Here is a 27,026-nt window from a genome sequence, read left to right as displayed (position 1 = left end):
CAATTAACAAAGAAAGAGTCTATTCTGGCAAAGAAGATTATATGCTTTGCTTTATGATTTGTCATCGTGTGTAGTTGATGCCTATTATACTCAAAATTAAGTAACTGAGTAGACTTCTGTTTGGTGTTTGGTGGTAGGATAACATTGATCATTGAACATTCAGAACTAATGTTAAATCATATTATGTATATTCTTCCTCATGGGAGATGATAAGTTGTTTTTTGGCAAGAAGATGTTAATTAAATTTGAAATGATATTTAAGTGGGATTAAGTAATGTATGAAAAATCATAATAATTTATTCAACCATTCAATAATATTACCTCCGTGGGAGTAAAATAGAATGACATGAGCCGGGTAAAAAAAAAAAAAAAAAAGAATGACATGAAGCAACTCGAGACCTGAGAAAGCAACAAAACTGGGACAGGAGTTTTTTTTTTTTGGGCCCATCTTTCTCCCGCGCATGAACAATCTCACATTTATGAAAGGATTTGGTACGTTGGAATATTGGACAATAAAGCCACCAAAGATTTTTGCTTTCAGTGAAGCCCTTCACAAAGCATCTCATAAACATTTTTAACAGGCCGGGGGGGGGGTGGAAAACAAAAGAACAAAAGAACCGAGACAGAACGACGCCGTATGCCTCGTTTCACCCGCCCACTTTACATCACGCCGCATGAGGTTCGTCTGCGGAAAAGCGGGGTCAAGCTGAAGAAGGAGGGGATGGCGAGAGGGGAAGTGTTGAGTGCGTACCGAGCACTTCTGAGAGCTACTCGGAAAACTTTTGTCGGTGACACACTCATGCTGAAGGAGTCGGCTATGGAGGTGCGTAAAAAATTCGAGGAGGAACAGGAACGTGACCTCTGACTCCGAGATCCAGAGGCTACTTCAAGATGCTAGCGAGGCCTCTCATTTTATTACCCACATGATTGTCCAGGCAAGCTTAATTCTAACGCCGGAAGTTACGGTATGTGATCCTCTTTCTTTCATCCGCACCACCAAAGTCTTTCATTTCTCTTTGTTATGAGACTGACAATTCTGGTGCTACTTCTTTGTGCACCCTATCTGTTTGATAGTTGATTTCCATATCATTTTTTTTAATTTCTTGAATCGCATCTACTCTGTTGTTCCTTTTTCTTTCGTTGCGTGGAGCTATACATGTAACATCCATTACATACTTTTGTTTAAGAAAATTGTTTTCAACATACTGCTACCGAACTTTTCCTAATGTTTAGTAGTTTATACTTTACTGGGATTTAGATTTTTCACTCACCAACTGTTACTTCTGTTTCTCGTGTCTACGGACTTTTCACTGGCAGCTCAAAACGTGCTTCTATCTCACAGCTGTTAGTTGCTACCAGGAACGTCGAATGTGCACTTGCCGTAGTCCTACTCATCTAAAGCCATCCCAAAATGTTTAAACATAGCCTTTTATTATGCTCTTGGCATCAAAGATATGTTATACACTACAAAACCTTGAGATTAGAATGATGTAGCATTTTTTTTAATCCACATGTCAACATTGGTACTTTGCCATTGCTTGAACTTGAATTTTCACTGCTCTTGGTTATAGGAGTAGAAACACTCACATCTTTCATAACTGTATAAAAAATGTCTTACTGTATGATATTTTAACATGAAAACGCTATATACTGCTATAGGCTGGCTTTCAAATAGTTCAAGGGGGTACTTTAAAAAACAGTTTAAGGTTTCCCTTCTGTGGGAGACTCTACTTCTGAAAATTTAAGGAATAGTTGTTATATCGTAGAAGAATTAGAATAATGTTGTGCAATGATTTTTTTTTTTTGGGTGAATATGTTGTGCAATAACATATTTGCACATTTAATAGTGTTATATGAAATCTATTTTTTACCATGAAGAGTTCAAATCTAACTAGACTGCGGGACTGTGCTTATACAGAGTCTTAAGTGAACAACGGTATCAGGGTTTATAAATAGTTCTTAGATTTTATATTATATATGGACATATACATGCTATTTAGTGCCGCAGTCTGTGGGTGTCTGATTGACTGGACCATGAGATTTCCAAATTTGACAAACACTTCATCCCACCTAAGACAAAACGGTATATGAAATAATTCACCGAAAGAAAAATGACATCCATGAATTGGTCGTGAATCATTGTCAGCCTTCCAATGTAAATTAAATAGTCTACAATAACCTTTCAATGAAGTGTCAATAAATGCCTCTGAGTTTTGTCACCAGATTCAGTTCTTGGGCTAATTTATCTGGTATAAGAGAATTACCTTGTCTGCTTGTTCTGAATTTTCTTATTTGACCGTACATTTCTTGTTTTGACCCAAACTCGCCCGGATGTATGCATGCTATTTCATGTGCGAACTAGCACAGGCGGATCGCTAAACAAAAGTGATAGTAGCTTTTTACTTTTATTATGATTTTAAATATTAATGATTTGGCATCTCCTTTCTAGTTCCTTCTTATTATTCTTGTTTTTTTTTTTTCCTTTCCTGTTTCGAGAGGCAAGTGATTTGTTCAATAGAAGTTGTATTTGATCAGTCATTTCCTTTCCACCTTTAACCAACTGAGTTGCTGCAGTAGTGAAGCCGGACCAAGAGCACGCAGGAGCGATGCTTGAACTTCCTTCAGAGGAAAGTATCCGGAAGTCGAAATAGGGATGGGAGGGAAGAGATTAACTCAGTGCTCCGACATTTTGACCTCTTCCAGACATTTTGTTTATGTGTTTAGAATCACATCATACTGTTGATAGTGCTTTTAAGAGGGTGGCTTAAAATTTTCAGCTCAATTTCTGGTAATAATGCTTTTCTTTTAACATCTTTGTTGCCTATCTTGCACTTCAAAATTTATATAGGCGGCGGAATGGACATGAAACGACGTTGACGGGGAAGATTTGTCCTGCCCCATATGATTATATTTGTTGTATGATTGCATAGAAAAGAGTTATCATTCGGTAACAAACGCTGGTTGTAGCCCACTTTTCCAGAATTGGTTTATTCCAGCTTCAGAAATTGAGGACTAGTAGGAAAATAACATTTTCATCCTGTATGGTTTGAGTTAGGGTGGTATCACGTTTTGTTGGACCTACACATTGAGGTACCAGTTGGTAGAGCACATTAACATAGTGTGATCTATATAGTTGATCATATTTAGTGGGATAAGGTTGATGATGCGGAGGTATCATGGTTGTTTTATGAAAAAACGTATCACATTTTATTTCTGCATTTTATTACGTCTGACCAAAGATGAAAGCACGAAAGAGACATCAGAAGCAACTTATCAGTCAGAGGTTTGGTGCCGTTCAGGTTAAGGCCACATTCTTTTACGCACTCTTCTACTTCGTCCTGTTAATTGGTTACCATTGGTTACCATTTTAGGCATGGAATTGTAATTACGCGTTAAAAAAAAAAAAAAACTAAAAGGGGGGGCTGCTGCTTCGCCGAGGAGTTTTGAATTTTCATGTTTGGGGGATAATCCTTTCAAACTGTTGGTGTTCGGTGGAATGGGATGCTGTCAATGCCAATTAAGTAATCATCTCATTACTGCTCTTTACTATTATCCTGGATTTCAAAAGCAACCCTTTGCCTGTGCAATAAAACCCTCTCAGTAGAGGTCCCATAAAGCCGTCCGAACCTCACTCATCTCTAAGGTGCGAAACTAGCGTTACGATCGTCAGTTTCATCACCTTTTACTGTCTTCCTTAGTCTTTATATAGAATGTTTAATATAGCACGCTTCATGTTAATGAAATTGAACATGCAGACCTTCGTACTAATTCAGTGTCTCCATTTAAAATCCTAAATTCTAGCTCTGCCAATAGTAGCCGCAGCAAGTGGGCATCTGCGAGTTTCAGTGATTATCGGTGAGCCTAAGAATTTTGAAACATATATGGGAAAAGCTAAGCTAAACCTATTTCAGATTGTTTCGAGTCTTTTACGCAGATGCTCTTTACGACCTTCAGATATCACAGGTTGTTTCCACGGTTGGATCCATCTTCTTCATCTCCCCACAACGGGTGCGGTTAGAACATGGAAATGACAAAATGGTTTTATTATTGAAGGAAATTGTCATATTTTCGGGAAAGCTCTTTCTCATGTGATCATGATCATTTTTATATCAAATGGTCCCCATTAACGTTCTCTGCGGGGCATGCTTTTACATTGTCCAGAGGGAGCATTGTATTATGACATGTCATTGCCACCTCCATTAACGACAGACAAGTCAGTCATAAGTGGGATGGGACACCCTCTTCTCCAGTTCTTTTTTTTTTTTAAACAAGTAAAGTATCTTCCTAATAGAAATATAATCCTACAGTAGATAATGTTGAATACTAAATATAAGTATTTCTTTTAATTAGAATTTAAATCTTAATTCATCACGTTATGAAAAACTAACTCATTCTATTAGTTCTCTTCTCAACATGGGATTTGAAGGGAAATTTTTAACAGCCCACAATCTCCAATTTCTACTTTTTACAGGGACAAGTACCCTTTTAATGGAGTTAATTCTATTCGAGAGGTAATGTCAGATACTAAATATAAACGTCCCTCTTAATAAGATTTAAACTTGGGTTCATCATATTATGAGATACTTAATTTTTTATTAGACCTAATTTTCATTGGTGCTCTTCTAAATGTAGGATTTGAAGGGAAATTCTTAACGGCCCACAATCTCCAATTTCTTCATATGCCACCCTTTTTTCTTCTTCTTCTTCTTGTTCATGCAAGTCAACCTAATGCGGCCCGAGTTGAAACGAAGTGAATCGGAAACTAAAACATGGCTTCAACACGGAGCATGCAAAATAGAAAGGAAACAACGTGGCAAGATAGTGCGCGTTCATAGAATGGACACGTGTAATAATTGGAAAAGTCAGATCAAGAAAAAAAAAAAACTGAAATCCAGCGTCTCATTAAATTTTCTTTGTGAGAGGCGATGCCTTATTATTAGTGATGGAAAACAGTAATTTAACTAACTGGGCTGACCAAGTAAGCTTCTCTTGTAATCAACTTGCGAGTGAATGTGGTCTAATTTATTTCTAAACGGTGTTCATAGTTAAGAAGGAAAGTTGTGAGCTTTGGGAAAAATAGTCGTTGTTGCTTACATATTCCGAAAGCCAGGAATTGCCGTAGTGGAACTGAAACCAGAGACCACGAAGCTCATCACATCACTCCTATCATCACGGACCACACTGCGCCGCCTGCTATGCCTTGAATTTTTGCAAGTGAGTCGTGCCCTAAAGTTCGGTACGTGGAAATTGACTATTAAAAAGGTATTAGCGTTTTTAATGCAACAGTTAATAGTCAGCTTTCACATGAAATTGCACTCTATCTTCTAAATTTCGATAAAAGATCCATTCTCTTCTTTCACGGGACATCTTTTTCCATTTCCACCGTTCCACCACTCCGTATATATGGATTAACGGAACTGTCATTTTCCATGTTTAGTGAGAGATTCCCAATAATTACTTCCATATTCGCCATTTTTGAACTTTTGAAACGCGCATCCCTTTTCTTGGCGTTTTACACACATAAAATACCACCTAATCATCATCCTCTTGAAACATATGTTGGCCAAAAACATCTGAACACATACGGTGACAAGAAAAGCCTTTAAGATGTACATAAAATCATGATTCAGGAAAAAATTATTATACGATTTAATCACTAAAAAATTTCACAACAATTGAGTAATATCTAAGATAATTTCCAGCACCTAAAGTGACAATAGATATATACTGCTGATTTATTTATTGTGGGATTCTTTAAAAATTACATTGCTTATATGTCACCGGACAATAATTTTTCCTATGATTCAAGGGCGGTAGTGAGCATGGAAGGAAAGAACCGGGCCAGGTGCGGAAGAAACGTGGGAAATGGGGAAGCGCCACGTGGACAAAGGAGGAAGAATCAGTCAACGTTGCTTAGGAATCAAAAGCTGTTTGGTTTTGGTTAGTGGGGGGGTGGCGACGTGCATATGAAGCTGTGAGCCTGTGAGTCTAAAGTGGGTCCCTTATGTGGGTCCCTTTTGCCTTTTTCCTCCTCCTCGCCGATGGCCGAACATCTCAGACGTCGCACTTCATATTCAAATCACATCATTGGGCTTTCATTTTCTCTCAGTCCTGTGATCTGACGGCCCTCATTATAACAGCATCCAAACACAACAAAATCAGTATTTTTTTTTTTTAATGACCCTACGCGATGCCGTTTAGTAACGAACAACGAACAAATTGTCACTCCACCACGTCAGTCAATTTTTTTGTCAAAATAACTGACCGGCTGCCTTCAAATTTTATTCATCCTTTTGCTTCGGGAAATAGGAGGAGGGGGTGTTATTGTCGTTGGGGCGGACCGGCGGAGCTCAAGTCATGGTACCGACAACCGACAATACAAATAAAAACACAAAACAAGGGGGTCACGAGTACCTAAATACGTGTGGCCTTCTGATTGGCTGTTTCATTTTCACCTGCCGACTCCGTCGTACCCATATCGCCTTTCTCGTCCGTATATCATTTTGCCCTTTTACTGCCTCCCCGCGTTTTTGAGCTTTCACTTTCCTCCTTCACGTTCACAGGATGTACGCCTAATTGGAATGAGCTCAATTTAAGGGGCTTGTAATTTAATTACTTTGTTTTCTGTTTGGTTCTAGCTTCAGAAAGGTCCCCTTTCAAGAGCAATAAGAAAGGATTGTGCGAATGGTCCTGCGGCATGACGACTCTAAAAACTTTTTATAAGTGAGGGGTTTGTAGGTTCCAGGTATTTGTAATTTATGATTTTGGATTGTTAAAGCTGACCCTCTGATCTGGATAAAAAGAAGAGATAGGATGTGGTTAAGTATGGGATTTGACAAATAAGATTTAAGCTTCGATTCTTAGCTGTATATAGAGGACATACGAAAAGAGTCTCGTGCTAGCACTAAAATTTTTCCGACTAAAATATATATTTGGTCTTTTAATTTCGTATAAGGTTTAAATTTGGTTCATTAACTTTAAAAAGTATATTTTTAATTCTTTAACTCTGAAATTTTTTAAAACAATGATGATGTTAAGATCTTAAATGTTGATAAAACATTCTCAAATATTAACATATTAAGTTTAATTTTCAAAAAATTCATGATTGTTACAGAATATCATCATTAAAGCTTAATCATTTTAGGGTTAAAAGACCAAATATATACTTTTTAAAGTTAAAGGCTAAATTGAATCTTTGTACAAAATAGAAGAACTAAAATGTATACGTTAGCCAGTATTTTTAAAAGGTTTATGGGATGAGAGGATATTATTAGTTTAAAAAAAACACAAATAATATTTAAGAAAGGGGGACATATATATAAAAGCAGTGATTTTATCGTGGCAAATCATGAAATTATCCCCTTTTTTTTGTTTTGCCTGAGCGGTCATATAAATCATGTGCACTGCCCCACGACGTTCGCATACCTTTCGTTAATTCACTAAATAATTAATATCATTTCTCTCTTTGGACAAAGGAAAAAAAAAATCATCTCTCTCTTACCATTACCATTTACCACCATTGTCATAATTATTGTTAGCGCGTAAAGGGGCTTTCATATTAAATAAAAGGGTGAGATCTTTTTAAAGGTACTGTCCATTGTCCAAAGCAAGAAAAAGGAATAGACCACACACAAAGTTTCACCATATCATTAAAATTTTTACGTTTAGAATTAGAAGCCTCAGTAAAGAAATAGAGAGCGTCTGAACCACTCCATTCTTTAAATCAAATTGCTCTGCTGGCTCTCCCTTTTTCTTTACCGGACTTAAAAAATATTATACGTATTGGGGTGGCCCTGGCTAGTTAGCTAATTAGCTAACTAGCGAAATAAATATTCAATTTCATTCACATGATCGAATGAGAACCTTCTAATCTATTTATTTATTTAACCTTCACAAGAGGTCACTGGATGAAACCAGACTGAGTAGAAGGGAAGTATGCTGAGAAAATCTGATTCTTATTTCTTAGTTGGATGTTTCTTAGTTCTCGCGAAGCAATTTTTGTAATTAACTCTGAGGTTGCTTCCTTTTTTGAGAAACTCATCCACAGTGGCTGACAGCTTTCTAATTATAACTTCAAATTATATAGAAATATCGACAGTTGGTTTTGATTAATTAGAAATGATTGTAAACAAAGTTTCCCAGAGCATCGAAAATCATGTGATCCATTCGGTAGTTTGCGTCCCGCTGTGCATTTTCTTACGTATGCTACTCCTCCGGTCCTTAATATAAGATCTATTTAACTAATTTGATTAGATTAAGGGAGTTAGGTAAGTTAGTTAATTATAAGAAAAGTGACACATTTTTCCTAAAACACCATAATCATCTTTCTTAATACCCCCTCTCTTCTATTTGATTATGATTGAGAGAATACCTATAGGGATAATTTAGAGAAAATTGATAAATATGATAAATGGGTCTTATATTTAGGACCAAAACCAACTCAATAATTGAGTCCTATATTAAGGACCGGAAGAGTATTTCTGATAATGAACTCAGCTCCGTACTTACACAAACAAAGACCGTGAGAAATTATTAAATTATTATTACTGTGAATCTTGATTATTACTGTTATTTTTTCTCCCCCACGACGCATCATGCTTTTGAGGTGAGAATTTATACGCGTCTGTAATTTTAAAGGCTCAGAGCTGAACAACTAAAGGAATATCATAAAAGGGGTCACCTACCGGAAAAACGAAAGAGAAGGGGCCAACAAGTCAGCTGGGTCGTTGTCCAGCTGTGAGCATCTGTCCAGATAAACTTGCGACCTCGCACCTAAAATACATGCAATATTGCTTCATGCTTAATTTGGACTGAGTAACTAATCATTTAAGCTCATTATATATATATGAAAAAAAAATTCCAATTGGCATGCATGATTTTTATTCCGAGCACATCCTCACCTATAATTAGTCTAGGTCGCACCATCCGCTATATGCTTAATTAATGTAGCCCCACCTTACAACAATCATTTCCTTTGTTAATTAGATCTCGTGTTGGAAGACAGACACGCTCATACGTGGATATGTATATGTATTTCTCCGATTCTAAATACAAGACCCTTATACTAATGTGTATAAGGATCTTATATTTAGGATCGGAAGAATATAACTTAAGCCATGTGCAATTATTTTATATAATATGAATTTGAACAAGGCTTCATAACGTTGCTGGGGTCAACCTTATTGTATGGTCTTTCATATATAGTTTACATGGCTTTGTACCTCAGGCTTGGTAACGGGAATGAATGACAGAGCACGTGTTATTATGTGTGTAAGTACAGAGTCTGAGGAGAAACTATGGATTGGATTCAGGTCCAGAAAACCATGGATAAGATGAATAAAACAGTTGATAAAATCTTGAAATATGAACACTGAACAAATAATGGTGCGCAGGTAAAGAGAAAATAATCCATTTATTCTCCGACGCCTTCAATGCACCTCCAGCAATAGTTCAGTGCGGAGCCAATACAGGAAATACAGATTTTCCCCTTCGGTGATACTTTTTGTTGGCCGAAATGTTATGGCAAGAATTGTTTTAACAAGACATAGCGCACAAATATAAATGCAACCATGGGATGCTGAAACAAATATGGAACAACTGAAGAGAGATTATATTCATGACGTAACTGACCTATTCAAATCTCTTTTTGATAATTAAAATTTTATGTTTCCTCGATGATAAATATATCTTTTAAAATGTCTGATGTAGTTCGGCGTGCAGGAACATGTAATTTTATTTGTGTGGCGAGCAAAACACAAATTTTTGAGACAAGAGGGGTGGACAGGGCAAGAGGGAAGCATTGAAGTCAAAAAGACAAATGAACACGAACATGTGAGAGTGTGTTAGGCTAATGGGCGAGTTTGCTTTGGTTACAAGTCGTAACTCTAAATTCTGAAGGCCCTTTTACTTTTCAAACACCACCTCACCTGTCCTTTTTGTAATCGAACCACTATTCAAAAGCCTCCGCCACACCATCTCCTCCCTTTATATACATCCACGCACCCTTGGATCCACCCCAAATACTGATCCCTTCTCCATCCGCCAAACTCAGTTCGGATCCATCCTCCGAATTCTGCCGCCATGGCATCCGAACTGATTTTCAGAGGCCATGAGTCCCAACCCGTCCATGATTCCTACTCACCTAAGCCCCTCAAGCCTTGGCTCTCCGTCACCCGCCCTATTCGCTATCTCCTCCGTGAGCAGCGCCCCCTCTTCATCCTCCTCGGCATTGCCATCGCCTCCTTGTTCTTCACCTTCTTCCCTTCCTCTCGCTCCCCTCCTCGTTCTGACTCTCTCTCTGTTCCTTTCTTCGAGCACGACTCTGCCCCTTTGTTCCATGAGCCCAGGATCGACCGCTCTCTCCCCCATAGGATGCCTGTTCATTCCTTCGGGAAGGTTCCCCTGGGGATTAAGAGAAAGGGGCTCCGCATCGTGGTTACGGGCGGTGCGGGTTTCGTCGGCTCTCACCTCGTGGATCGTCTGATTGCTAGAGGCGACAGCGTCATCGTCGTCGATAATTTCTTCACCGGCAGAAAGGAGAACGTGATGCACCACTTTGGGAACCCCAGATTCGAGCTCATCCGACACGACGTCGTCGAGCCCCTCTTGCTGGAGGTGGATCAGATCTATCATCTTGCATGCCCTGCATCTCCCGTCCATTACAAGTTCAACCCCGTCAAGACTATCATATCCTTTTTGGTTGACCCAGTCCAATTGTTCAATTTATTGGTCAAGAATATGTTCTCTATGTTCTGTTTTCTTTCTTATTCCGTGTTTTGGAGTCCTTAATTGTGTTATTGTTCACAAGACCAATGTGGTGGGAACCTTGAACATGCTGGGGCTGGCCAAAAGAGTCGGCGCAAGGTTTTTGCTCACCAGTACCAGTGAGGTTTACGGCGATCCTCTTCAACACCCTCAGAAGGAGACTTACTGGGGCAACGTCAATCCAATTGGTGAGTACTCTCTCTCTCTCTCTCTCTCTCACACACACAATTTTCTTACCGTTTCCACTGAACCAGCCGAAATATCACCACAGTCTGTTCATTCGGTCAGTTAGCACCTGAAATTGGGTGGAACTGGTACTCTTTTTGCTCCGTGTGGAACGGTGCACTTTAGCGTACCTTAGCGTCGTTTCACTAACATGCTCAGAAATGGGCGTAGTTTTAGATTCTAATTTGGCCGGCTTCAAAGCTTTGAATGTATCTGTACCTAAGAAGGGTTGGGTGGGGACTGGGGGAGTGTTTTATTCCTCCGGCGCTAACTTCTTTCTAATTAGGAAAAAGGAAATAAAACGCTTGCTTAGACACGTGGGATTGGGTGAGAGGACCACGTTTACAGATCCAGTCGGAATTTCACGGTCAACGAGGAACCCGTGATTTGCGGGTCCACTAGATGTAGGGTTGAGATCTTCTTTAAAACTCGAGGGGACACATGGCTTGCGTGAAGGAAATCCCCGCCGTAACTTGTTGATAACAAATCAACAGTTGTACTTGTGCGTTAAAAGGGTAAAACGGTGAGGGCATTTTGGTCCGTAAATTGCAAGGCCAATACTCTTTTTTTTTTTTTTTTGGGCCTGAAGCAAGGCTAATACTGAATAATAGACACAGCGTTTATGGATGTCTGTTGTGTTGCGCCGATGTGCGACAGGTGTCCGAAGTTGCTACGACGAGGGAAAGCGTACGGCCGAGACATTGACAATGGATTACCACAGGGGAGCAGGCGTTGAGGTCATTTTCCATTACAACCTTGCATATTTCATTATTCTGCCCACCCGAGTGCTCATGCTTGGCTTATTTTTGAAGACTAAATTCGTTTTTGTCTTTTATTTATTTTTCATTACAGGTTAGAATTGCTAGAATCTTTAACACCTATGGTCCCCGGATGTGCCTAGACGATGGTCGTGTTGTCAGTAACTTCGTTGCTCAGGTAGTTTATTTATTTATTTATTTTATTTGGAAGTGAAGTATAACTAATAATGTAGGGTGTATTGTAGAAATGAGCTGTTCAGTTGATTTGTTAATACCAATAATCGGTGGGTTTCTTGCAGGCACTAAGAAAGGAGCCTTTGACTGTTTATGGGGATGGAAAGCAGACAAGGAGTTTTCAGTATGTTTCTGATTTGGTAAGCCAATTTTTGTGGTGCTATGTTTTGAGAGAATGATAAAGGCGTTCGTCATCATTCCGAATATCAAATTGGTTTTGAATCCAAAGAGAGAAGTGGTTGCTTTTGAGCCTTTTTTCACCCGTTCAAAAGCTAAATCTGTTTCACTTTTCCCATGTGCATACTGTGCATGTCACATAAACAATTCCTGGCGTTCTGACTGGAATGGGCCCTGGCATTTGTAAATCTGTTATCTCCATTCTGCATCATTCTGCTAGATGTTTAAAAGGACTCAGTTGCCCATAAATACTTGCGTCGGTTGTGCATGCATAGTGGTACAGAAGATGCAGATGCATGTGATCGAGAATGAAATGTACGAGCCGGGGGGCCAGTTCTTGCAGTAACTTCACCTGCAAGAAGATACAAAATATTAACCGAAACTCTCAAAATGGAAGTTCTGGGTGGTATAAGATAAAGTTAAAAAAGGAAAAAATGTGGGGTGGCCGAGTGTAAGACGAGGATAGATGTATCTGTAGTGACAATGAAGTTTAAAGATAACACGTGGTGGTCATAATTTTAATCTTAAGGTTGTTGGATAAGAACGAGATAAGTGAGATGCTTTTTTTAATATTGTGGCACAGGTTGAGGGTCTGATGCGGCTTATGGAGGGAGAGCATGTGGGACCTTTCAATCTCGGAAATCCTGGTGAATTCACCATGCTCGAACTTGCCAAGGTAAGCTCTGCCTTTGTTCTTAATGATAATAAAGATTCTTAAAACCAGACCAATGTAATTGGCTGGTGGTAAGGCATATGCAGGTATGACCATGAATTTTACCAAACAAACGAATGATGCTGGTGATGCAGGTGGTGCAAGAGACAATAGACCCAGATGCAAAAATAGAGTACAAGCCCAACACAGAGGATGACCCACACAAGAGGAAGCCTGACATTTCAAGGGCCAAGGAGCTATTAGGGTGGGAGCCCAAGGTGTCCCTGCGCAAGGGACTGCCTTTAATGGTTTCTGACTTCCGACAACGCATTTTTGGTGACCACAAGGAAGGTGCAACCTCCACCTAATTCTTGGTTGGAACCACCAATTTAACACAGAAAAGGGGAGCGTGGTTGTAGTTTGCAGGCAGAGTTAGGGGGTCTTTCCCCATATCCTCATCCTCAAGATCCATCACTTTATGGATTTTCGTATTTACCCTTTTCAAGATTGGTAGCCAAGCCAGAGGGAGGGTCACATTTCTTACATTTCTACCCCGTCCATTTTTTGTTTTTTTGTTTTTGTTTTTGCTTTGTTGGGATGTTTATGTATAAGATATTAGTTATACTTATTATTCTTGTTATTATTATACGCATTTACATTTTTATTGATTCCGCGATTTCTTTTCCACCCGCCCCAATATCATTGCATGCTTGATCTTTGCCGGGTTCTGTACCCGAGTCAGATAATATTGGCATATGATGTTCCTCTGAATAGAACTCTCAAGGCAAATATATATGGATCTCCTGTGATTGTAATCTTCTCCTCATTCTCATGTATCTTCCAAATAATCTATCTTTTCAACATTGCGTTGAGGTAGTATGGCTTCTGTGTCTTTATGAAATGAAGCCAATCGTTCTATTGGACAAAAAAAGAACCTCATCCGCAAGAGGCGAGAGGAAATTTCATGCAATGTTTGCAGAATTATGGGAAACGTATTATCGTGGTAGAAATGCTTTTCATCATTAACGAATGAAAATTTCACAATTACGCAAGATCTACTGCGTCATAGCTCACAGTCACAGACCCCATTACGCGGTAGGCATTTTTTTGTTTATTAAGGAACAAAAGGATACAAAGGTTCATTAATTGAACACCGTTAACTTTCGGCGGTGATGCAGCTGTTGTGAAATAATTAAAGAGGCTATGGTCCGCTGCAGCCAAGCCATGGTGCAAACAACGACAATTTTGGTTGCCTTTGTGCCTGAATTCCTAATACATGCCCTGGTTACTTCTCGGCGTCTGTCTCACTACGCCCGTTCTATTGCAAACGCATGCCAGCACGCCTATCCAAAATTCAGCCAACTCCACCAGTAACTCGTCTCAACCAGTTTGACTTGTCCCATTTTTTTCAGAAGCCAGCTAGCTGATGAATAAGTACTGACACCTGGGTGGAACTGATGAATAAGAATGCTCTTACCAGAGAAAGTTCAGTCCTGTTATCAAATGCGGTTTCAGAAAACGTCAGGGATATAAAACCATAGGGCGATCAAGGACCAAGGCCTCCTTCGGGCTGATTCCGACACGCGAGCATCAAATTTTCAATGTTAAAAGGCAGACCTTAGATACGAGCAAAATAAACATCTGATGGAAAATAATCTGGTTCTCATAACTGATATGACCTGTTTGTTCACACCTATGCAATTTTATGATATAGAAGATAACAATTCTACAACTGTCACTGCAATAGTAACAGATCGACTGCTTTTCAGTAAATCATCCATCGACTTGTAATGCTTGAACCGCGTACAATATGGTTCTGCACAATTACAAGGAGGACAAAAAACCATGCCCACTCTAACCACCCGTTTTTCCTTAGATATGAGAAAGATATGCTGTTAAAGAACAAATACAGTTGTTGGCGTACGCTAGGAAAGCCCGAATTCTCGAATATGTTACTCTTCTGTCCATGCTTCGAAGGAATGTCATTTCAAGATGTTCTAGAGTAGTCAGCGGCAGCACTGAAAGCTGAAACCAAACAAGCCATCCCAATTACCTGCGTCCAGTTTCTTGTCCCAGAAGCAACGGCTGCACCTGCTACAGCACCCGCAATCAAACCATTGACCTGTCAGAAAATTTTCAAATAGAAGGAAAAAGGTAAATCAAAATTCATTCTTTAACAATCCGTTTGGCTATCTTCAAAATGTATTCTTCATCAACTGTTAAATTCCTGCATATCCAACGACAGTTTATGAATATATATATCTATAGGGTGAAATGTTTTTCTCCAACAAAAATGCCAGAACTTAAAAAATCTCCCTTATCAGATTCTATTGTGGAAGTCACAATTTTTCTGAAGAATTCACCATGCATAACATCATGAAAAATGGATACAAATGATTGGCTGCTACTTAGTATCAGCAATTGGTATGAAGAAAGTATTTCAAAATATAAAATTTAGATATTTGCACCCTGTCAATAGGGAACCATGATATATGTTTGAACTAGATTTCATTTTAAGAGAGTTAAAAATGCACTATCTCGTAAGACTGTCCAGAACCAAAATGGTGGGTGTAAATTCTCTCCATTTCCGGGGAAAATGCACTGCAACCATTTCAATTAATTTCAAACTTTCAAGAATTCTAATGCTCAAACTAAGCCACACTATTGTTGATGTGCTGTAAGCTGGTCTACATTAAGGCATCAGGGTCTGCCATGATCGCTGTGATGGAAATTGTTGGGACGGTAGATGAAACGAATAAAAGAAATTCTGACACACTAGGTCTGAAACCTGCTGCAGTGGAACACAATTTTAACAGAAAAGTCTTGTCTGTGGTCAAGCAGTTAACAAGAATTTCAGGCCTTAAGCCCCTTAAAGATAACTCAGGTGACAAGAGTTGAGGTCAATCCAGGCCCTGATATTGTCCCACGTGTGGATCGTCTGGACACGCAAACTATAGGTAACATACCATCAGAATGCAAACACAAGATCACAGATCACATAAAGCTGCTAGTTCAGTCAAAGAAGTCAAACTAGAGATAAATCGTATGGTTTGTTGGAGAAATATGAAATTCATTTTGGGATGATCCAACACAATCAAGATTACTTAATGCTAAATTTTATACATTAAACAAGAACTAATCACATCATGGTTTTACACCATCATCTCGGTATCTTTGTCAGACATGACTACTAATCATTGAAACCGTCAGTCAATCTCATAACCACAATATAAAGCAAGAACTATATAAACTCAATGAACACAACTTGTGGATGAAATTTATGAAGGGGGAAAAAAATTATTGGAAAGTTTGTTTCTACCATCATTTGTGAAGTACAAAGTCTAAGTTTTACAGTGGATCTACATTTATTCAAGATTGATCATGCAGAACACTTGAACCATCGCTTTAGCTGGTCAAAATGAAGAGAAATTCAAGCCCATTTGTATCAAGTCGTTTTCCTAACGATTTCAAAAATAACCGAAGAATAAATAAGACAGAACTAACCCAATCATCCTGACTCCTGTATCTCTGAATCCCACATCGAGTAATGCTAAAAATTCCAGCCACAAGTCCTAACATTGAAATTAAAATAAAGCGTGTTAAAATAAAAAGCCTTAAAAAACGCTAGAACAACACAAACAATCAATTTTCTTAGTTCAATTACCACATTGAAACCCGAATCTGCCGACTGAGTTAGCCTGTATTAAGCGTCATCAGCTAATTGTGATGGAAATCCAAGTACCAGTTTTTCAAAATAAAAACTTCCTTACCACAAAAGAAGCTCGGGCAAGGCCAGTAAAACCTGCAAACATGGAAGTCTACTTCATTCGACCTAGTTCAGAATCGAAGTGATACTTGGATATTGATACAATGAATACCGAACCTTGTTTACGAGCGTCATAGGGACCACTGCACAGGCCCCAGATAGCACCAGCCTGAAGCAGAATTTAGCATTTACAAAATCATTTAATCTTCATGTATCGAGCAAGAACCGTAAGTATGGAAATAAAGGAGCAAATGCAACTAGGATAGACGTTTTTACCGTTCCGACGCGGATGATTGACTCAACGGCGAGGGAAGAGCACGGAACGACGCCGTATACGTCGTCTTCCATCTTCCATTCCCCGATCCTCTCCTTGCCAGGCATCAGAGCGGCGGGTTCCCAACTTGAAATGATGGAATGTACTTTAAGTGGGCCCTCTACACACGTGTTGTTAATGGCCCAACCCAGTAAAAATTATCCAACAATGTTATTGGGCCTCTAGCAGAGAAGGAGAGAATAAGAGAACGAGGTTTATTCATTAAATTTTTCGGCCGAGGGTTTATTCATTAAAAATAAAATAATAAAAATAGGCCCAAAAGAGTACTTGTGCAACCCACAAGAAGGATTAAAAAAAAAACAGGGAGAGAGAGAGAGGACACTAGATGTTGTCGTTTTTTACCCCAGAAACCCTAAAATCTGTGAGGGAAACCATTAAAAGCATATTGCGATTGAGGCCGCCCCCGTCTCTCTTCACCATCCCTGGGATTCAGAGCGTAATCGGAGACGCGAAAATGAGCCGCAAAGCATCTACAGGGGCTAAGGGCAAGAAGAAGGGAGCCACCTTCGTGATCGACTGTGCGAAACCAGTTGAAGATAAGATCATGGACATCGCTTCTCTGGAGAAATTCCTTCAGGAGAGGATTAAAGTTGGTGGCAAGGCTGGTGCTCTTGGCGATTCCGTCACTGTTAGTCGCGACAAGAGCAAGATTACCGTCACCTCCGACAGCAACTTCTCCAAGAGGTAACTTTTTCGTCTTCACTCTTCAATGATGTTTTTAGTTCCGGCTGCAGCGTTTAGTTTTTTCATGTGACAATGCTTGCTCATGGGCGATGGATTTCGACCCCCTTGACTGCGCCTCATTTAATGAATATTCTTTTCAAATTGCAATTCATTATTACTTGATGTCGTCGCTCTAATAGATCAGTTGAACAAGAGATCAGAAGTAGCACCACGGTCTTGGCTCTGAGATCAAAATGATATATTTATGTGGCCTGTTACTTTTCAACGTCATTAGCTGTGACATATTCTCAAATTTTTTTTAATGCTATCTTTCGGCGTAAGATGCAAAAGATGGAGATGCCGTAATCGTAGAATTGATTGTGTTTTATTTTGTGATATTCCCCCAAGTGTATCTGACGAATAATTGTTTTATTTTCATATTCTCTCAACTATATACAATGTCATCTCTCATGTTTCAAAGCAATAAAGTAAATTTATGCCTTCTGCTTTGTTATGTCTTCTACCGTGATGAGAAAAGACATAGACATACCTAGCAAAACTTTTTCTTGGTTAGGTGGAATGGTTGTTCCAGTGACCATTCAATTGATGAGTGTGGGAGGGAAGCAGAAAAGAGATAGACACGCCTAGTAACAATACATTAGTTTCATGATAGAACAGTTGTGTGTTCAAATTTTATGTGTTCTCTTATCTAGTGATTAGATTTCAAAACCTCGCGATATATGCTTATATCTTTTTTTCTTGGTTTCACCTTTTCAGATATCTGAAATATTTAACTAAGAAGTATTTGAAGAAGCACAACGTGAGGGATTGGCTTCGGGTTATTGCTGCTAACAAGGATCGCAATATTTATGAGCTCAGATACTTCAACATTGCTGAGAATGAGGGCGAGGATGAAGACTAAATATGTCTTTAGCTGCGTTGATTAATTATGTGTTACGTTAGGCTTAGTTATTGTGGAATCGTGTTTATCAGTTTTGACTATTGGCTTGCCAACTGTTCTTCCATATTCTTGCGTTTCTTTTATGTTCAGCCTTATGTCCTTACGTTGTTTTATAGACATTATTGGCGAGGTCATCTCAAGAACTTTTAGATATTCGTGCTGCATTTATAGTGGAGATCCTCTTCATCTTTTTCTTTTTCTCCCAAAAAACAAAATGAGTGACAAACCCTAACAGTATGATATGATGCCTTTGGCATGTTGGGGATTAAGTCTGCAAGCTCTCACAGGAGCTCCCATGCCACTAGGATTAAGTTTTTTTTTAAAAAATCAACGGGAATTAAGTCTGCAAGCTCTCGCAGTGGCTTCCATGCTGCTGGAATATAATGCCTTTAGCATATTGAGGATCTTGTTTTTGGTTGGCATTTTGAAAGTGTCTGTGTGGAAACTAAATCAGGTATTAAAAGTGACTGTAAGAGGAGTATTATTTGCGCGAAGCTTTTTTTTTTTGTTTTTAAGTTAGTGTTCTTTTGGTTTCCAGACATTTTTTAACTCTATTACTGTGTACGTATTGTTTACCAGGGCTTTGCTCGTGTGTGGTTTTTTTTTTTTCATTTTCTTTTCTTTCCTTACCCCCAACTCTTCTAAACACGCTCTCTTTTTCTTTTGGGGTGTTTATAGAGCGTTTCATTGGTTAAGCGTTCTGGCAGAGTGGCAGATATGGGACTCAGGTCGGGGGGACTAAGCATCAAATTAAATGAGTCATCAAAAGAACTTCCTTAAACTGGATGGATCATCTAAAGGTTACAGAATGCTTAGAAATAGTGAGAACTGTCTCAAGCCTCGGCTTGTCCTTATTTCCCAAAAAAAAAAAAAAAGAAATAGTGAGAACTGAGAACATGATGCGAGATTTAGTTATATTTTTCTTAATATAAAATTTAATTGACTAATTTGAAAAAATTAAAAGAGTGAATTAAATTACTTAGTTATAATATTTTATGTCATTTTTAAAAAATGTTTATATGTATTATTAGATTACATATTAATTTATAAATAAAAAAATAATTTGAAGAAAGTAAATATTTTTAAATAATTTATTTAATTTTTTAACAATTAGCCAGCTAGAGTAGAATTTGTTAAAAGCAGGAAAAATAAAAGGGGCATTTGCCTGTGGGATGCAGATTCTCAATGGAAGCAGTGTTAAAGCCTAACAACGGCTTGGGTCTTGCCAGTGCTTCACAGTCCGTCTGCTGAAGGTTGGAAAGTAGTCCAGTTTGAAATCCACCCAAGTGATGAAACTAAACATGACCAGTCTCGTCAATCGTCAAATGACAAGGTTTGTTAGGCGTCAGGACAGTTAGGGTTTCCTATGTGCGATTTGCTTGTTTCTAACTCAATTCCGAGGGTTTAGCTAATTTTCACTCTGCATATCTTAAGCTCAATGCTCTTCTTCTTCTTCTTTTTTTCCTAATAATAAATTATTTTTAGCCTTCAATCTTTACTATGAGTCCTTTATCTTAATAGTTTTGATTTTATTATTGAAGTTACCCTTGAGATTAAAATGTCAATTCTTTGTGCAAAAACTTTTTTTAAATATACAATGATTTATAAATGATAATTTATTAAGTAAATATTTTGAATTTAATTTATTAATCGTTATAATGATTTTTCTTTTGCAAAAAAAAATCAATTGATTTGCTAAATTAGTCTGAATCAAATTAAAATGATTACGGGATAAAATTAATGAAGTAGTTCTATATAACCAGAAGTTAAGTTGCTAAAAAAAGGCGTTGAAGAAAATTAATACCATGGTAACTTCAATTTCTGAGCGTCTGGCCAAAAAAAAATCTCGGTGTCAAGTTTCGGCCAGCGATGGTGGCGCTAAAAAAAAAAACGGCGGAAGGGAAAAAAATCGCGGCCTGTAGTCCGAACTGCACTTCGATCCAAATTTAACAAAACGAGCCCTTGTTGCGTTGGCCGGCGGCTGGAACAACCTCCCGTCGTCAATGACCTATGCGGGCATCCCCGAAACTGGTTTCTTCTACGCACCCAAGTCTTCATCTTCTACATCCCACCGTTGAATCTTGGGTCTGGAATACCCTCATTCGAGCCAGAGTTCACCATTCAGCCGTCTCATCACATTCTTCATTCATCGTGTACCGCCGCATGCGCTTCCATGGCGTCGTGCCCGATCTTCACACCTATCCTTTCCTTCTCCAATCCTTTAAATCCCCATCTCATCTTCGTCCTGGACAACAAGTTCATGCTCAAGCATTCCTATTTGGTCTATCAAATGACCCGTTCGTGCAAACATCTCTTATCAATATGTACTCGTCTTGTGGTGATCTGATTCTTGCCCGCCAAGTATTTGATGAAATCCCTGAGCCCGACTTGCCGTCTTGGAATTCCATTATCCATGCAAATGCTAAGGTGGGTATGATTGATGCTGCAAGGAAACTGTTTGACGAGATGCCTCAGAGGGATGTCATATCGTGGAGCTGTATGATTAATGGTTATGTAAGTTGTGGTGAGTATAAGGCGGCACTTTCCTTATTTTGTGACTTGCAGATGTTCGGAGGTCTGAATCTTCAACCAAATGAGTTCACTATTTCAGCCGTACTCTCAGCTTGTGGACGGCTAGGTGCTCTTGAACAGGGTAAATGGCTTCATGCTTATATTGATAAGCGTGGGATGAAAGTTGATGTCGTCTTAGGGACATCATTGATAGACATGTATGCAAAATGCGGAGACATTGAAAAATCGAAATTAATGTTTGATGTTTTGGGCCCTGAAAAAGATGTAATGGCTTGGAGTGCAATGATCTCTGCCTTGGCCATCCATGGACGTGCAGAGGAGTGCCTCGAATTATTTGCAAGGATGATAAATAATGGGGTGAGGCCTAACGCTGTGACATTTGTGGGTGTGCTTTGTGCCTGTGTGCATGGAGGTTTGGTAAGTGAAGGAATAGAATATTTCAATAGGATGACGAAAGAATTTGGTATTATTCCTCTGATCCAACATTATGGCTGCATGGTTGACCTATATAGTAGGGCTGGTAGAGTTGAGGAAGCTCAGAGCGTAGTGAAATCCATGCCTATGGAACCTGATGTACTAATCTGGGGATCTCTACTTAGTGGAGCTAGGATGCATGGAGACACTGAAACCTGCGAGGTCTCGTTGAAGAAACTTGTTGAGTTGGACCCTTCAAATAGCAGCGCGTACGTGCTTCTTTCTAATGTGTATGCAAAGCTGGGAAGGTGGGGAGAAGTGAGGCACTTGAGAGATCTTATGGAGGCGAAGGGGATCAAGAAAGTTCCAGGCTGTAGTTTGGTTGAAATGGACGGTGTTCTTCACGAGTTCACCGCAGGAGATGATTCTCACCCAGAAACTCATAATATACACCTGATGTTGGATGAAATCATAAAGAGGTTGAAAAAGCATGGTTATACAGGAAATACAAGTGAGGTCTTGCTTGATTTGGATGAGGAAGGAAAGGAGACTGCGTTATATGTTCATAGTGAAAAATTGGCAGTTGCATACTGCTTCCTGAAGACAAGCTCGGGCACCACAATACGAATTGTAAAGAATTTGAGGATATGCGGCGATTGTCATATTGCTATGAAGATTATGTCTATGGAATTCGATCGAGAGATTATTGTTAGAGATTGTAATCGGTTTCACCATTTCAAAAATGGGCTGTGCTCATGCAATGATTACTGGTAAGAGATCTCAAACCCAAAATGGAAGCAGGTGAAAGGAAATGTCATTCGTCACCCATAGAAGGTGATTCAATTTCTCATGAGGTATGGAGTTTGAATAAGCAATCAAGTTTGTCGGACCAGGGAAATTGGAAACTAGAGGCAGAGACCCGGGGAAAGATATGCGGACATAATGAAGTTGATACCTGTTAAAAGCAGAGACCCGGAGAGAAATTTGCGGAAATAATGGTTCAATATCGCTTGCATCTTCGGCAATCAAAACCTTAGATTCATTCTCTTCTTTGCCACAAAGTAAAAACGAGAGAGACCAAGTAGCAATGGGAGATCTATGCTGAAAATACTTCAATTTAAATAAAATCAATCAATCAATTACATTGCATTTAGAATTTATACTTTGATCTCTGTTATTTTTGACGACCAATCCGTGAAAAAATCTAGCTATTCAAACTCTGTTTTGGACACATACAGTTTTCTCACCTCACCAATCCAAGATAGTTAGCATTTATATCAATATTCATCAATCCATCAACCAATAAGCAAGAACTTCATTTCTTCGCCAAAATAAGTTAGGTACAATAACTTGATAAAGAGCACGAGAAAGTTAAAAAGAAAAAAGGAAAAAAATAGCGTTATAAGGATTTTTTTTTTTTGGGTATACAAAAGCGTTATAGGGAAGTTGAAAGCACAAGAGCGTTTTCCAATTCCGTAAATGGCCCTTCTTAGCTGTACTATTAAGACCTATCTGTAAATTAGGTTTTAAATTATAGGGAAAACTATGTCCTAAATCCTTATAGTTTTGGTCAAATTTGGTCAAGGTCCCTAGAGTTTACTTTTTAGGATGTGAATCCTTATAGTTTCAGTCAAATTGGATCAAAATCCTTCCGTTAACTAACAGTGTTAAAATTGATCATGTGGCAAATAATTTAATGAGTTGGCATTTTTTTAAGTTGACTGGGCTTTTTTCCGCCAGTTTGATGCCACCTCACGATTTTTAGGAATCCCCTTCCATCATTTGTGATTTTAACCGCAGTATATCGTCTTCTTGTGCTCCTTCTAGATCTGAGTTTCAGGTCCTTTGCAGATGAAGGCGATTTTAAATGAGTTGTTTAAGTGATGATGGAAGGCTGCACATCGCAATAAATAAAGGCATCAGACGCAGAGGGATCGCTTGGAATCTTGCATGGAGCAAGAAAATGGATACCAATACAATGATTGTGTATTATAGTGGAAGGAGTTCTTTCTCAGATCTATACCTCCATCTTCGTTTTTCCCTCATTCCTTTAATATTGGGGATTTAAACATGAGAGAAGGGTACTTGAAGATACAAGTGTTTCGTCTATTAACTTTAGTGCCTACCACCATCCCTCAACCCCTTCTTTCTCCCCCCCCCCCTCACAACTCTACGAACGAGGAAGACCCATTCTCATCTGTTCATTCCTTCTGGGTATGGTTTGAAAATCGCTTTCAGATGCTGCGAGGGCAAGAACAATCTTGCTTAGCTTCTTGCAGAGGTTGTCCTCTCTAGGCTCCTTCTTATTATTTTTTTCTCAGATCTATTACCTCCCTCTTCGTCTTTTCTCTTATTCCTTCAATTTGGGTGGCTTCAATCATGAGCAAAGAGTTCCTGAAGACCCAGGTGCTTCCTCTATCCCCTTCCCCACATTTTTACCTTATGTGCTTCCTTCTTTAGGGCCTTCCACGCAATGAATTCATCTAAGTTTATAGAATGGAAGAGATAAGTTTAATCGTCTCCTTTTGGACACCGCGTCCCATTTTGATGATAGATGTGAAACTCAGATATACCAGAAACACAAGAACGAGACGACCAGCTGGCATTCCCCGACAACATCAGCTTGGGAAAAAAAGCCCAATCATCATAAAGAAATTGCCAACTAATTAGTTATTTGCCACATAATCATTTTTTAACAGAGCTAGTTAACATAAGGATTTTGACCAAATTTGACTGAAATTATGAGGACCCATATCCTAAAAAACAAACTCTAGGGACCTTGACTCAATTTCACCAAAACTACAAGGACTTCGAACATAGTTTTCCCTAAATTATATTATAAAATATATCTTATATTTAAGACCGAATAAATATAAATTGATATTGGAAATTGAAACCCATAGTTTATGACATGCATTGTCATCACATGTGTCCAACAATGTTATGTTAAAAATCACAATAATTAACAGATTAATTTTCAAGAACTCTGACTAGCATCACGGTAAGAAATCAGTTACCTACCAAATGATTGCAGATTGAACCTCTACCTAGCGGCCCCGCATATGCTATCTACCTATGCACATACTCACGAAATTAACTCCAATTTGTCCCGGCTTGATATTTAATTCACTAAATCAATTTGCTTGTTCACACAATTAATACAATTCACGTGTTAATACTATTTTTAATTATTCCAACAAGCTCTAGTCAACAGATTATAGGTGTGATTATATTATCATGAGTATACTGCACACGTGCAATCCTTTCATGTCGGTATTTGCTAATTAGAGTACTACCTCTATTATTTAATATAAAAACTAGTTGGTTAATTTGAATAGATTAAAAAAATTAGTTAAGTTGTAATAAATCGGTGTTGTCTCTCCTAAGATACCCTTATTAATCAAGTGTTATTTGATGAAATATTTAACACACACAACTACTACAAGGACTAACTTGAGAAAAATAGATAAATATAAGAGATAAAGTGGATTACAATCTTATATTTAAGATCAAATTAAAAACCAAATAAGTTCTTATATTAAGGATTGGAGGTGGTATTATACTACTATCAGTCCTTAATATAAGACTTAGTTGACTAATTTGGGAAGATTAAGAAAATTAGTTAAGTTAGTTATTTATTATAAATAGGTGTTATCTTTTCTATAATATCCTTACTAATCATGTATATTAGCTAAAATTATCATTTGATGATCCATTTAATATGTGCAATTACTACAAGAATTATGTTGAAAAAAAAGAACAAATATAAAAGATAAAATAAATTAAGATCTTATATTTAAGATCAAATTAAAAATTAAATGAGTTGTTATAATATGATGAAAATTTAAATCTTGTCATCAGATGCGATTAAATCTCCACCTTGTCAATATATACCTAACTGTCTGCCGCATCATGATTCCTAGTTTTTTTTTTTTTTTTTGGTTTAACGCCGTAGGTCTCAATTTAATGATTTAATATATTACCTCCGGTCCTTAACATAATATTTCGTTTGATTTTTATTTTGATTCTAAATATAATACTCCAATTTATTTTTGTTTCTCAAGTTTATTCATTTTTTCCTAAAGTAGTCGTTATAATAATAATAGTTTTAACCAATAAACTTAATTCGTAAGGATGTTTTAGAAAATACAATATTTATTTATTATAAATAACAAACTTAATTTTTTTTATCTATTCAAATTAGTCAACTTATATTTAGAACCAGAAGCAATATTAATAATTAGCTGATTCAATAGTAGAGATTTAAAAGACTGATAAAAAGCGAGAGAGAGAGAGAAAGGCACATAGACCCGATGTAAAGCTAAGAAAAACAACAAGAGATGGGGTATTAATTTTTCTTATCAACCAATAAACAACATACAGTATGGTTAATAGCGGTTAGTTAAAAAAAACTTCATGGTTGATAGGACTTGCTGTTCATTGAAAATAAGAAGACTTAAAGAGTGTTTGAAAGCATCGAAAAGTGCTTCTGAAAAACACTTTTCGATAAAACGAGACAAACTTTTTCATATATTTACTTCGTATACTATAAAAGCATTTTTAAAATCATAATTTAGTTTCTATCCAAACAACCTCTTATTATGAGATTTCAAAGAATAAAGATAATTATTAAAAAATCTCAGTGATAAATGAGATTATTTTCTATTATAAAATTTATTATTATAAACTACTCAATTATTACTTTCACGGGACATTGTTGCAATTCTTCCTTGAAGAATCATTGTGGGCGTGGCAGAGTCCTGCCTTGTTAAGTAGCCCCTTTTGATGATGTTCAAAACCAAATAAAATTAATTGAAACATATCGAATCAACCCGAATAGGAACAATTGCAGGTCAGGCGTGGTTTAATTTTCATGACATTAAAATTGATGAGTTTAGTTTTTCTCTCCGTGGTTTTTTGTTTTTTTGGCTTCAATTTGTGATGAGTCAGAGCCAAACCGAATTGCTCAAAATAATAGTAGTCCTTTTATTTGGAGGACGTCGAGAATGATACTAATGACAACCATATATTACTACCAGGCTCGATGTTAGGCAGCTATTTTTCATAGGAATCTTCTAATGTTCCAAATAACTTGATTTTTGTGCCGAACTCAAAAAGGGACCGAAGCTGCTTCAGTACTTATATTAATTGCTAGGTGCCATGGGCTGGCAAAGAAGGAAGTAACTGATAACAAGAATCCAGAGAAGAACGGAATTAATAAAGTGATCGTGTTCTTTCGTTTTTTTGGGTTGTTGTAAAAAGAGACCGATCATGTTATGTTTTCTCATTTATTTTGTTTGTAGCATGAAGTCGATGGAGATTTCATTATTCGCATATGTGGACACCAGAGGTCACCACAGGACACACCCAGCCCTTTCCTTCTTGTTTTTTTTTTTTTTGGCTCAGAGTGATTATTATGCAGTGAAACTTCGGGCCTCCTTTTCCCTGTCGGAGTTCTTTTCTTTTCTTTTCTTTTTGTTTTTGCGGCGGAAAAAAGTTACAATGAGAAGAAAATATGGAGAATTTCATTTAACCCCTCCATAGAA

The 27,026-nt window shown here is 38.0% G+C and overlaps 4 protein-coding genes and 1 pseudogene across 4 annotated transcripts; 4 read left to right on the top strand and 1 right to left on the bottom strand.

Moving 5' to 3' along the window:
* Positions 1-691: 691 nt before the first annotated feature.
* Positions 692-2,794, top strand: LOC114742337 (mitochondrial zinc maintenance protein 1, mitochondrial-like; annotated as a pseudogene).
* Positions 2,795-9,936: 7,142 nt separating this feature from the next.
* On the top strand, positions 9,937-13,507 carry LOC114742334 (UDP-glucuronic acid decarboxylase 2-like). The gene is made up of 7 exons (XM_028930610.1): positions 9,937-10,686; positions 10,805-10,952; positions 11,647-11,726; positions 11,842-11,925; positions 12,047-12,121; positions 12,742-12,834; positions 12,966-13,507. Exons 1-7 carry the CDS (start codon positions 10,081-10,083, stop codon positions 13,176-13,178), a joined length of 1,299 nt encoding a protein of 432 aa, XP_028786443.1. The 5' UTR covers positions 9,937-10,080; the 3' UTR covers positions 13,179-13,507.
* A 937-nt stretch (positions 13,508-14,444) lies between these two features.
* Positions 14,445-16,948, bottom strand: LOC114742335 (outer envelope pore protein 16-4, chloroplastic-like). Its single transcript, XM_028930611.1, has 6 exons — positions 16,853-16,948; positions 16,694-16,745; positions 16,581-16,612; positions 16,475-16,508; positions 16,315-16,382; positions 14,445-14,932 (listed from the first exon to the last, which is right to left on the bottom strand). The coding sequence occupies exons 1-6, from the start codon at positions 16,922-16,924 to the stop codon at positions 14,798-14,800; spliced, it is 393 nt and encodes a 130-aa protein (XP_028786444.1). The 5' UTR covers positions 16,925-16,948; the 3' UTR covers positions 14,445-14,797.
* A 339-nt stretch (positions 16,949-17,287) lies between these two features.
* On the top strand, positions 17,288-18,722 carry LOC114742336 (60S ribosomal protein L22-2). Its single transcript, XM_028930612.1, has 2 exons — positions 17,288-17,594; positions 18,351-18,722. The coding sequence occupies exons 1-2, from the start codon at positions 17,365-17,367 to the stop codon at positions 18,493-18,495; spliced, it is 375 nt and encodes a 124-aa protein (XP_028786445.1). The 5' UTR covers positions 17,288-17,364; the 3' UTR covers positions 18,496-18,722.
* Positions 18,723-20,462: 1,740 nt separating this feature from the next.
* Positions 20,463-22,401, top strand: LOC114742331 (pentatricopeptide repeat-containing protein At3g62890-like). The gene has a single exon (XM_028930606.1). It carries the CDS (start codon positions 20,545-20,547, stop codon positions 22,252-22,254), a length of 1,710 nt encoding a protein of 569 aa, XP_028786439.1. The 5' UTR covers positions 20,463-20,544; the 3' UTR covers positions 22,255-22,401.
* The last annotated feature ends 4,625 nt before the right edge of the window (positions 22,402-27,026 follow it).

This window comes from Neltuma alba, unplaced genomic scaffold (genome assembly GCF_004799145.2).
Source record: "Neltuma alba isolate B1F8T4 unplaced genomic scaffold, ASM479914v2 tig00003710_pilon, whole genome shotgun sequence".
Lineage (NCBI taxonomy): Eukaryota > Viridiplantae > Streptophyta > Magnoliopsida > Fabales > Fabaceae > Neltuma > Neltuma alba.
This window is presented reverse-complemented; position numbering and strand designations above follow the sequence as displayed.

Coding starts and splice junctions, on each gene's coding strand:
- LOC114742334 (XM_028930610.1), top strand. CDS start 10,081: ATGGCATCCGAACTGATTTTCAGAGGCCATGAGTCCCAACCCGTCCAT. Junction 10,953..11,646: donor GGGCAACGTCAATCCAATTG/GTGAGTACTCTC, acceptor GATGTGCGACAG/GTGTCCGAAGTTGCTACGAC. Junction 12,835..12,965: donor CCATGCTCGAACTTGCCAAG/GTAAGCTCTGCC, acceptor CTGGTGATGCAG/GTGGTGCAAGAGACAATAGA.
- LOC114742335 (XM_028930611.1), bottom strand. CDS start 16,924: ATGGAAGACGACGTATACGGCGTCGTTCCGTGCTCTTCCCTCGCCGTT. Junction 16,613..16,693: donor CTATGACGCTCGTAAACAAG/GTTCGGTATTCA, acceptor CCATGTTTGCAG/GTTTTACTGGCCTTGCCCGA. Junction 16,509..16,580: donor TTGCCCGAGCTTCTTTTGTG/GTAAGGAAGTTT, acceptor CGCTTAATACAG/GCTAACTCAGTCGGCAGATT.
- LOC114742336 (XM_028930612.1), top strand. CDS start 17,365: ATGAGCCGCAAAGCATCTACAGGGGCTAAGGGCAAGAAGAAGGGAGCC. Junction 17,595..18,350: donor GACAGCAACTTCTCCAAGAG/GTAACTTTTTCG, acceptor TCACCTTTTCAG/ATATCTGAAATATTTAACTA.
- LOC114742331 (XM_028930606.1), top strand. CDS start 20,545: ATGCGGGCATCCCCGAAACTGGTTTCTTCTACGCACCCAAGTCTTCAT.